Source organism: Amblyraja radiata, chromosome 23 (assembly GCF_010909765.2).
Source record: "Amblyraja radiata isolate CabotCenter1 chromosome 23, sAmbRad1.1.pri, whole genome shotgun sequence".
In the NCBI taxonomy this organism is placed as follows: domain Eukaryota; kingdom Metazoa; phylum Chordata; class Chondrichthyes; order Rajiformes; family Rajidae; genus Amblyraja; species Amblyraja radiata.
In genome coordinates this window covers 24,918,331-24,930,685 of record NC_045978.1, presented here as the reverse complement: position 1 = coordinate 24,930,685, position 12,355 = coordinate 24,918,331, and the positions used below count along the sequence as shown (strand labels likewise).

The 12,355-nt window shown below is 47.3% G+C and overlaps 1 protein-coding gene across 1 annotated transcript in view; it reads left to right on the top strand.

Moving 5' to 3' along the window:
* The window catches only part of ggt7 (gamma-glutamyltransferase 7), a 47,376-nt gene that overhangs the window by 19,832 nt on the left and 15,189 nt on the right, over positions 1–12,355 (top strand). The window contains exons 7-10 of the mRNA XM_033041855.1: positions 1,271–1,344; positions 1,928–2,121; positions 4,554–4,641; positions 10,766–10,893. Coding sequence (XP_032897746.1) covers positions 1,271–1,344; positions 1,928–2,121; positions 4,554–4,641; positions 10,766–10,893 — 484 coding nt within the window. The remainder of the gene's footprint in view (positions 1–1,270; positions 1,345–1,927; positions 2,122–4,553; positions 4,642–10,765; positions 10,894–12,355) is intronic.

The following is a 12,355-nucleotide window of genomic DNA, read 5'->3' as shown; positions in this document are numbered from 1 at the left end:
ACTGCCGAAGATAAAGGAAGAATATTTGATGAGACGTAGCAAAGATAAAACTGCTGAGTCAGATAGTAATCAGAATTATTTTAAGCGAACATTTTAATTTCTGCTCTAAAAGCGTTTGCAAGTTCCCTTCCAAGTCACAAACCGCCCTGTCTTGGAAAAACATCACCGTTCCTCCGTCATCACTGAAACTCATGACCCAACAGAACCGTGGGACTCCTTTAACAAAAGGACTGCTGAAGCGCAAGAAAATGGCCGCCGTCTCATTCTCGAGGGCAAGTAGGTGTGGGCAATAAATCCTTGCTTCAATGATACACTGGTCAACCAGAGGAGCACCTTCAGCAACAGACTGGTTCCTCCAAGATGCAGGACAGAATTCCACAGGAGATCCTTTTTCCCTGTGGCTATCAAACTGTACAACTCCTCCCCCTTCAGTCATGGGGTAGACTGACTATTCCCCCCCCCCCCCCCCCCAATGTTTGCACATCCCCAATCCTTTCCACTCGTCATTTTAATTTCATGTTTCATGTACCTTGTATTTTATGATGACTGTATGCAGATCAATTTCCCTCCTGGGTTAAATAAAGTTCTATCGTATCGTATTATCGCATGTAGCCAGGTGCAGTGAAATTATTTTTTTTGCAAACAATTCAGTAAAATTATTGCCATACATAAATACAATCCCAGATTAAGTCCAAAATGTGCAGAAACAACCCATTGTCCATAGGCAAGAATCACCAGGTTTTGGCACCATTGTCAAAGTCCCATAAAGGGCCATTGCTGCCGTTGCCTCCCTCCGGATTGCCAGTGAACCATCGTCCTCTCCTCGCCTGGTCACCTTCAGCCATCGTGCCCCAGAGGAGGTTTCCGCAGCCGACCTTGAGGGCGCGGAAGGGAAAGTAAGACACCCTCCCCCCCCCCGGTTCTTCATACTGGCCCTTTGTTCCAGCGTCTGTCGCCGACTCCCTCCACCCTCTCCGGTCCTCGGGGACAAGCAGGGGCCGGGCTCAGCGGCTTCCTTCAGGCGGGTTTCCCGGTTCCGCGCCTACTTCCGGGGGATTGGGGCGGCGTACATCCCGACGGGTTCTTCTGCCGTGTGGCCCATGAAAGGGCTAACTTGATGTGCAGAAAGTCCAGAGCCTTGAATTAGATTCTAACAGCATTGAAGGGGAATCATTGACATAATAATTTGCAGCGAGACTTTTTGGTCAAGAAGTGTGTATCCTGTACAAGATTGTCCAATAATGTTGCTGTTACTTCTTCCTTTCTTCAGGATCTCCTGGTCTGAGTTAATGTCTGCAGCATCAAAAGTTGCACTGGAAGGTTTCAACGTCACTCAAGAACTTGGTTGGTAGAATTTTTATTCCTCCGATATGTAATTCAGGGCAGCGCACTGCTATTGGGAGAGTGGGAAAACTGCTTTAGCTTCAGTTTGAGATATAGCACAGAAACAGGCCCTTTGGCCCACCGAGTCCATGCCTGTCGTCGATTACCCATTCACACTATTTGTATGTTATCCCGCTTTCGCATCCATTCCCTGAACAGCAGGATAAATTTACAGAGGCTAAGGAACCTCCATCCAAGACCGCAAGAAATCGCAGAGAATTGTGGACGCAACCCAGGCCATCACACAAACCAACCTCCCTTCCATTGACTACATCTACATTTCACACTGCCTCGGCAAGTCCACCAGCATAATCAAAGACTAGTCTCGCCCCGGCCTCTCCCTCGGTACACATGACAATAATAAACCAAACTGAACTGCCATGTATGTATTTCTAAGTACATTAGAAGAAGACTTAAAATGTCACTACGTCACTCTCTCTGAGCAGGGAAACAATATTCTGTTGTTTGAAATGTTTTGTTGATCAAGACCCCCTAATGATTTGTTTTTAGCCTAACTTGATTTTGTTGTTTTCTGTGATTCCAGCTAACGCAATTGATCAAGTAAACGACAAAAATGTATCCGAGATTTTCCGTGACATTTTCCTGCCAGATGGAAAGCCGTTACTGTCAGGTGCTTTCATGAAACGCTTGGATCTGGCAGCTATTTTCGACGCAATTGGTCTGGAGGGCGTTTCGGCATTTTACAATGGAAATATCACAGAGGAAATGGCTTCAGAGGTAAAGAAGTCAAGAGAATCAAGATTGTTTCATTTTCATGTCATGTATTGTCAACAGATCAATGAAATTCTTACTTGCGGCAGATTAACAGGCCCATGTACACAGTAACGCACACATAATATAGAACAATCAAAAATACATTAAATTAACAGTTGTAATAATAGGTACATTACCCAATTGCACCAAAGTAGTGCATAACCTGAAGTTTGTTGTGACTTTAGACTTTAGAGATACAGCGCGGAAACAGGCCCTTCGGCCCACCGAGTCTGTGTCGACCAGAGATCAGCCCAAACACTAGCACTATCCTACACACTAGGGACAATTTACAATTTTTTTTTGCCAAAGCCAATTGATCTTTGGAGTATGGGAGGAAACCGTGGCACCCAGGAGAAAACTCACTTGGTTACTGGGAGAACGCATAAACTCTGCAGAGACTGCACCTGTAGTGAGGATCGAACCCGGGTCTCTGGCACTGTAAGGCTGCTGTGCCGCTCTAGGTTGTGCAACCAAAGACACAATCCAAAGAAGATCATAGCTGCTGAGGTTAGTGTTGTGCAGTGTCCAAGAGTGCTGGGCAGAAATAGCTCTTAAACACGATATTCACGGCTTTCAGGCTCCTCTACCTTCTTCCTGATGGTAGAGGCGAAATAAGAGCGTGGCCTGTAAAGTGTTGGTCTTCGATGAGATTGGCTGCCTTTTTAAGTCTGTCATTTCCCCATTCTCTGTGGTGGTAATTGCAATTTGAAACTGTTTAATCTGCATGACACGGTTTGCTGCAGATAAGCACTTGGCTATTTTGGGCATATTGCTGAGGTAAGGTTTGTATAGAATCAATTGGCATGGACTGAAGCAATCTGTAGAAGCCAAGATAATGAAGCATGCACTTCTTCTGCTTCTTCTATCATTAGGTCTATCAATGTGTAAATATGATTACCAATAAGCCTCACATTTGGTTCAGTATCCCAGCACTACATTACAACGTACTTCTGATAATGTATTCCTTCAGGATCCTGTAGATACAGAGACCCCCATTTACATAAGAGTTACGTCCCGTGAACGCTCACACAAGTCGGATTTTACGGGTTGGAGTCACCATTCCCATCCCCTGCCCGAATCTGAGTCACACCATGGCCTCTCCCTCTTCCCCCTTCTCTCATCAGGCAAAAGCTATAGAAATGTGAAAACGGACACCTCCAGATTCAGGGACAGTTTGCTCCCAGCTGCTATCAGGCAACTGAATCATCCTACCAACAACCAGAGAGCAGTCCTGAACTACTATCTACCTCTTTGGTGACCCTCGTACTATCCTTGATCGGACTTTGCTGGCTTTACCTTGCACTAAACATTATTCCCTTACACTGGAAATGGATCAATTGTAATCGTGTATTGTATTTCCGCTGACTGGATAGCACACAACAAAAGCATTTCACTGTACCTCGTGAAAATTAATCAAAGTAAACTAAACTAAAGAAGGGTCTTGACCAGAAACGTCACCCATCCATGTTCTCCATAGTTGCTGCCTGACCCGCTGAGTTACTCCAGCACTGTGTGTCCATCACTGGGAGAATTAACTGCAGGGGCCGCGGAACGTTTTTGAAAGTTGGGGGGGCTGAGCAATCACTGATCACCGGCCTCGGGGGGTACCCGATGAGGGAGTGGAGCGGGGGGAGTGTGGGACAATTATGTTTTGTTGTTGCTCGACCTCCAAAAACTGGGGGATAATACAGGCCATCCCCCCAACTCTCAGGCCGACTCTCTCTCTCTCTCTCTCTCTCTCTCTCTCTCTCGTGGCCGACACTATATCTCTCTCTCTCGGGGCCGACTCTCCCTCCCTTCCGCTCGGTGGCTAATCACAGTGCTTCGTTCACTGCCCCATATCTCGACTGAACCGCGCTGTGATTAGCCGTTGAGCAGAGGGGAGGGAGGGTTTTGGAGGGGCAGTCGGTTTCCGCCGCGGCTGGTCGTGGTTTTGCCACGCTCACTGTGCTATTGTTCTGAGATTCTGGATGGCAGAGGTCCTCAGAAGAAGAGAAAAATACGCCTGTGGGCCGGATAATTTCGGGTTATGAAGCAAGTCTCGCCAAAAAAGTGATGGGGCTGCAGCCCCCCCCCCAGTTCCGCGGCCCATGAACTGTCTCAGTGGCGTCAGGCTGGAGTCTGGGCCATTTCTGTAGCGCACGGCCTTCTGGGTAAGCCCCTCCTCCATTGCCGGATGGTTTCCGATGTAAACAAGAGTGATCGCACAATGTTGTGGAAATTACAAGCTGCATTTTTTGCACTGGGGATTGGGTACAGAATCATTTACATAGGTATGAGTTTACGTAAGTCATCTATTGCAAAAGTCCGGGAGTGTCTCTATCGTGAATAGCCTTACGAAGAACTTGGTGGTTCTCAAGAGCTTAACATTGACTCTCTTCTGTCTTTCCTCGCAGGTTCGGAGCAAAGGTGGAGTACTCTCCGCAGAAGACTTTGCTAACTACAGTGTGATTGTCCAGAAGCCCATTGAAGGATCGTACCAAGGTAGGCACTGACCTCAGCTTAGAGGTTGAAGAGGCAGGAGGGAATACTTAAATCTTCCCAAACCCTACCAAACCAGGAAGCTACGTGGGGATATCACCTTCTGCAGGATCTCCACCAGGTTTTATGCCATCCTTACTTAGAAATATTATGATGGTCCTTCACTGTCTCTAGATCTAAATCCTGGATTTCCTTCCCAGAAGTGTAAAGGGAATAAACTCCTCACTTCAAAATACATCTCTGTGCCCATCAAAATGTCTTTAAATGACATTGGACGGGTTAATGGATAGGAAACATTTAGAGGAATATGGGCCGAACTCAGGCTGGTGATGGGGTACTGTAGATGGGGTATCTTGGGCTGAAGAGACTGCTTCCGTGCTCATAGAGTCATACAGTGTGGAAACAGGCCCTTCGGCTCAACTTGCCCATGCCGACCAACATGCCCCATCTACATGAGTCCCACCTGCCTGCGTTCGGCCCATATCCCTTCAAACCTGTGCTATCCATGTACCTGTCTAAATGCATCTTAAACTTTGGGATAGTGCCTGCCTCAACTACCTCCTCCGGCAGCTTGCTCCATACACCCCCACCCTCTGTGCTATAAAGTTACCCCTCAGGTTCCCCTGGAGGCACCTCTGGCCAAAGCTGTTCCAGTACAGTTACAACACTGGCATCTGCCTGACAAGGGGGGAAATAGTAAGATTAAACGAGAACTTACCAGTTTGAAGTTTGATCGTTATTTTATGAGGAGTAACGTTGAGGGATTACGTGAAGAACCCCGCCAGGACGCATGCGTGTCATTCTTCAAAGCAGCGGTGTGAAATCACAGATAACGGTAATGACTAAACATAGTAAGATTAGAGAAGAGATACCAGTTGAGTATATGATCAAGGGTGGGAGCGGAGGGCACGTAATCCCTCAACGTTACTCCTCATAAAATAACGATCAAACTTCAAACTGGTAAGTTCTCGTTTAATCTTACTATTTTACTTCGGAGTCACGTGAGTGACTACGTGAAGATTTTAAAGCTCTGTGATTTCATGCCGTGGAAACGAGTCCCTGCATCACATCTGCCTTGATTATGGGGAGAATAGTGTTAACATCATTAGACATCAATACGATATTGAAAACCCAACGATAAATATATTAACACCAATTATTGCCCCTATTTATGGGGTAAATTATATTACAGAACTTAAATTTGTTTCTGCAAATGTTCCAGGTTCAATGACTGGTTTGTTATAAAGTCGTTGGAAAGTTACCTCCGTTGACCATCCTGCTGTCTTGAGGATTTGGTCCATAGGAACGTCCAACTTCATAGCTGCCGATGTAGCTGCAGCCCTGGTGGAGTGAGATTTTAAAATGCTAGTGTCTACTCCAGCCTTTATTAGGACCTTTTTTAGCCATCTAGAGATGGTCTGGACTGTCACTGTTTTGAGTGGCTGTTTGTAGCTGATTAAAGTGACATTTCTTTCCCTCTGATGATCTTAGTATACTCCATATATAATAGTAAGTGTGTTACAATACAGAGACGACCATCTGTCGGGTAGGCCCTGAATTCTGTTTTTTTAGGCCTGCTGACCCCTGTCTGTTCTGTTTGACTATTTCATTGATGTGAAAAGTTAAATTTCCAGATGAAATAATCATGTTGTCCAGCCTTAGTTTCTGTAGTGACTGGACCCTTTGTGCCGTGACCAAGGCCATCAGCATGACTGTTTTCATAGTCAGTTTCTGTAGGGACAGAGCTGTAGCTGGAGACCAGTTTCTTAACATGGTCAGTACAATGCTCACATCCCATATTTGGGAGTACCTGGTTCTTGGGGGATTAACATTAAAATGCCCCTCATGAGTTTGGTTACCAGGGTGTGTCCCAACAGAATGCCGCTCTGTTCCTTGCCACAGGTATGTTGACAGAGCACTTCTGGCGCAGTTGATGGCACTATGACTGAGCCTCTCATCGTAATGGAGGCTTGCCAGGAATTGCAGAACAGACGGGATGTTCATAGATCTGTGGGTGATGTTTATTGTTGTGGCAGTACTTCCCATTTCTTGATGACACCAAGTACTGTTTTTTGGTGGACTGTCTGTGGGCCGCTGCAATAATATCCACTGTTCGGTCCGTCAGTCCCAGGTGTAGTAGAGGTGCTTTCAACTCTATAAATTAATAGGTTTATATAATTATGACATGGGTAACTACCCCTTGTTGCGGGAAGAACCAGTAAATTAGGTCTATGATGGATGGTGATGCATGGTTCTAATACAATGTCGTGTATCACCGGGACCCATGGTTGAGTAGGCCAATCGGGTACTATCAAAATACCAGACGCGGAGTCTACTGTATATTCCTAAATACCCGACTGATGAGGCATAAATAAATAATCCCCCAATGCAGCGAAAATGCATCTGTACCACTGCCCCAGGTTCTGGTTCCCATAAACATAATTCGATAACTGGTGAGAGCATGGATGCGAATAGGTCGATATCTGGTGTTCCATACCGTGCTGTAATTTCGGCAAATACATTTTTTATCCAACATCCATTCAGTGTTTTCATAGAATTAGCGTGACCTGTTGTCTGCCACTAAATTCAGTTTACCTGGTAAGTAGGTAGCTGATATCCAAATCTCTCTCTCTGGATACACTATTGCCAAATTGTGTTGGCCAGATTGTCACATGATGTCGATATGTTTCCACCCATATGGTTGATATATGCTACCACGGTGGTGTTGTCAATTTGTAGTCTAACATGCTGGTGATATAACCCAGAACAATATGACTTAAAGCCATGGAATGCACTCAACATTCCCAGGTAGTTTATGCCCAGTGTTTGTAATAATGATGCCTCCTGTGCATTCCATCTCCCCCACAGCTGGAGATGGAATTGGTAGCATCCATCCAAGTGCACTGGCATCAGTATGTAGTTCCATAGACGGGTAGCTGATAATGTTTGGATCGGAACAATGCCTAATGTTATGTTTCCACCATTTTAGTTCCATTGTGGCCTCTGTTGGTAGCTTCATTGGTCTGTCAGAATGACCCCCATAATTTTTGAGTGCACGAATGTGTGCCCTCTGTAATTTATGATAATGTAAAGGTCCGATTTGTGTGGCTGGAAACGCAGCCACTATAATGCCAATTATTCTTGCTACCAGTCTGATGGATGGTTTTGTTTTGCTGCAAGCCTCCATTAAGGCTGTAACCTTTTCTTTCGGCAAAGTCACTGACATGTGAACTGTGTTAAGGGTGTACCGCAGATGATCCATTGTGTTAAATAACATCTGTGGTCATCTCTAATGGGTACTGTATAGTAAGCATCTTTTAATACGATGCTTGCCATGTAGTAACCTAGGAATCAATTGCTTAGCAGTAACAAAGGTTCCCATCTAGTAATGAATATATAGTACGAAAGTATTCAAATTAGTCAAATCTATGATGATGTGGCAACCACCATCTAGTTTATGATAAAGATTTTGGACACGAATTCCTGTGATTCGTGTTGGATATCCTCCATTACTCCTTTTTTATATGGGCACTGTAGTTCAGCATGCGCTATTGATTTTTTCTTTGCCTGTAAGCACGAACATTCGGTTCGGTACATGCTGAACTGGAGGATTATGTTTTGTATAAATTCTATGGTATAACCCTATACTTCTGAAAATATAAGTGTCGGTAGCTAATTTATTCCATGCATCCAGATAGAATTGTAATCTCCCACCAACCTCGTAAGGAACCAGACCCACCTACCTCCATGGTTACTATTGGTAGGTTTGTTACTTTTTCGGCATCCTCCGTGGATGTTGAGGTGCCGGTGTCTGGATCTGTAGTTGGGTCGGTGTTGAGGGTTAGCGCATTCCCCAGGAAGTAGTTTTTAGACGTTGCTTTAATGAGCCCCAGGGTACCCTCTTTGTCAAGTTCTTTTACCTGTTTTGATAAGTTGCCTCCAAATAGTAATATTGGTGGTTTGGAGGTTCCAGGTTTGCATAGGCCTGCAAATTAGGGTCTAAAGCCGGTTGGATGGCACTTCTTCTAATGCTGTTTACTCGTATTGGTAGTTGCAAAATAAAGCCAGTGCATCCTGGTGATCTTGTGTCATGTCTTTTTTGTTTATTGTGCGGGCGAAACCCGTAATTCCCGCTGTTAGGACTTTCAGAACTTTCTGTTGTTTCAAGTCCCTGGCTCTGCCATGTTTTCAAATACACTGGTTGACACTGGGAACATTCTGTGATTTGCAGTTCCCTGATGGTAAGTGTCTTCCAATAGGTTTTCTTGCACCCCATGTGCACTAGGGGTATGTTCTGCACCCCTCTTCAGGTTCAGCCCAGAATTGATCCCCTATACTCCCCTCTGATGAGGGAGAAACACTGTGCAGCCCTACAAGAGGTACTGCTGTAGGACACTAGCTGCCCCCTGTGACTAGTCTCCATCTCCCGGAGCCTGCCACTTACCTGCTCCAACAGCCGCTCCAGCTGGCTCCGATGCTCTCCGGCACTGGCCACTCGCTGCTGCTTCAGTTCCTGCAGCCGCTCCAACCGGCTCCAATGCTCATGATCACTGGCCGTCGTGGCTGCTCCTGAAGCCGCTACTCCTGAAGCCACTCCTGCTCCAGTTCCTGCAGCCCCTCCAACCGGCTCCAATGCTCACGGGCACTGGCCGTCGCGGCTGCTCCTGAAGGCGCTCCTGCTCCAGCTCCTGCAGTCAGCCCAGGATTGACCCTCCGTGCTCCCCTCTGATGAGGGAGGAACACTGTGCAGCCCCACAAGAGGTACTGCTGTGGGGCTTACTAACTGCCCACTGTGGCTAGCCTCCATCTCCCGGAGCCTGCCACTTTGGAGTATTTCCTCCAGCAGCCGCTCCAACCGGCTCCAATGCTCACGGGCACTGGCCGTCGCGGCTGCTCGTCATCCTGCAGCCGCTCCAACCGGTTCCAATGCTCACGGGCACTGGCCGCTCGCGGCTGCTCGTCATCCTGCAGCCGCTCCAACCGGCTCCAATGCTCACGGGCACTGGCCGTCGCGGCTGCTCGTCATCCTGCAGTCGCTCCAACCGGCTCCAATGCTCACGGGCACTGGCCGCTCGCGGCTGCTCAAAGTCAGACTCATCGGAGTCTGGCATTCGGTCCATTTTTTGCTTCGCTTTCCCGCCCGGCTTTGCCGGTGCGGGAGCGAAGTCGGGCACAGCTGTTCCCATTTCGGGAGATTGGCGTGCCGTTGGCTGCTGCTGCCGGCTGCCCGTAACTCCGTGGTTCTCCCCCGCCAGCTTTTCCGCAGCATTCGTGGATCTGGTCCATGTCTCCACCTGTAAGGTAAGTGGAAGGAACGCAGAGTCTCCTTACCTGCTGTTCCCGTCTTTCAAATTCTGCCGCTAAGGGAACGTCGTTCCCCTTGCTGTGACTCGTTGCAATGCGTGTAGCGATATGACACGCATGCGTCCTGCCGGGGTTCTTCACGTAGTCACTCACGTGACTCCGAAGTAAAATTGCTCTGCAGTGTGCCCTGATGCCAAAAAGCAGGGCAAATTCAATCTGGTTAAAACGTTCGGCCCTCAATCATCAGTAAAATGGTCCTGCAAACAAACAAATTTCTCACTAATAACATGCACACCAATGCTCAAAGTAGGTTGGAGAGCAGGAGGAAAGAGTAGGCTCAGTCTCAAGAACAATCTCGACCCGAAACATCATTATTCCTTCTCTCCAGAGATGCTGCCTGACCCGCTGAGTTACTCCAGCATTGTGTGTCTATCATCAATGCTCAATATGGCGTCATGATCATAAACTTCCCAAAAATGCTCAATATGGATTTATGATCATAACCTACCCAACAATGCTAACCAACAATCGGCCTATCAGGGAAACACCATGCCTGAGAACATCTGTTGCCGGCCTGATTTGTCCTGGTCTTCTCTTGCTTCCAGTTCCCATCCTCCCACCCCAGACAATATCTGAAGAAAAGTCCCAACCCAAAACGTCACCTGTCCGTTTTCTCCTGAAATGCTGCCTGACCCGCTGAATTACTCCAGCACTTTGCGATTATAATCGTTGCTCAATATGGCTTCATGATCTTTACAAAGAAAGTTATTCTTTTGGGGAATGGTCTGGTCAAAAGTAACGTTTATTTTGTGGTGTTTTGCAGGTCGCTTTGTGCTTACAGCTCCTCCCCCACACACGGGAGCCGCACTTGTTGCTGCCCTCAACATATTGGAGGGATTTAACATAACGACCCAGGCCTCCAGGAACCTGACCTATCACCTCCTCACAGAGGTAGGGCTTGTGGACCCTGGTGTAAGGTTGGCCTCGTTTCAGGCAGTCCCTTGGGTTTGAGGATGTCTTGTTTCCACTACAGGTGTCTTGGCTCTGCGATGACGGATGAGGCCAGTCTAGGACCCGCAGATTCCACCACAGGCAGGGTAGAAGATGCCTGATGGGACGGGCGGATGGGGAGTTTGTTAGATGGCTCAGCCCTTCCATTATGTACCTCAGGATGTTGTATGCCGTGGATGGTTGACCTCAAAGTTCTCAATTCCTCACAGTTCCAAGTGATCCTCCGCTTTGAGAATTCATGGGTCAAAGATTCCCGTTGGTCATAGAGTCATGGGGTTGTGCAGCACCGAAGTGGGTCCACCGGCCCGACCTCATCGTCGGTCCCTCACTAAGACCATCTGCTAGTGTCTTGCATTATCAATTTGCCTTCTTTCCCCAATGTTGGCAGATGGTTCTCACCGTTCATTTACAGCCATCTTTCTGGGAATGAGGGTTGCCCATTAAGGAGTAGGAAGGTGCACGAAAGGCCACCACACCCTCCCCTTGTAAGACCTCACGAGAGACCAAGGTTCGAAGAAGATTAATCATTATGTCTATTGTAAAAGTGGGGTGTTGTTTGTTGGTGGGATCAGGTTGATAGTGGACCTTCTAAATGGCTTCCTGTCATTCTGGAAATACAATGCTAACTGCTGCCCATGCCGTTCCATCAGGTGTCCTTCCCTGACCCAGGAACATGGGTCGAGTCACATTTGGTCAAGGTCCAGTGTGGGAAGGGGCCGGAATGCACGGAGATCCTGTTCAATGTTTCCATCACGTGGAGGTATAAAATGGACATAGCTGGGAAGAGGGAGACCGAAAGCCATGCTGAAATGAAGGAATTTTAGGGTTCATTTGGAAATGCATTTCAGAAAGCAAGCCTCTCGGTTTGAAGTGGAGACACAAAGAACTGTAGATGCTGGAATCTTGAGCAAAACACAAAGCGCTGGAGTAGAGGAACTGCAGATGCTGGTTTACACAAGAAGACAGAGTGCTGGAGGAGCTCAGTGGGTCAGGCAGCATCTCAGGAGAAGATGGATAGGTGACGTTTCGGGTCGGGACCTTGCTTCAGACTGATTATGGGCAGGAAGAAAGCTGGAATAGAGGAGGTGCAGGACAAAGCCTGGCACGTAATGAGCTAACACAGGTGAGGTGGGCTATTTGACAGGCACATGACAAAAGCCTGAGACGAAGAGACAGAAGGTGCGAAACGAAAGGGTTGAAGAGCTGTGAATTGTGAAGCTAAAGGAAGGGATGCAGGTGGAAGGGGTGAGGGATGGAAGACGTAGGTTCGAGTCCCGGTGAGTCAGAGGGAGGGGGCGCGGCTGGAAAGAAGACAAGGGAGGGTTATGTGGGTGAAGAAGGGAGAAGGATAGGGTTATGCAGTTACCTCAAATTGGAGAATTCCATATTCATAATATTGGAT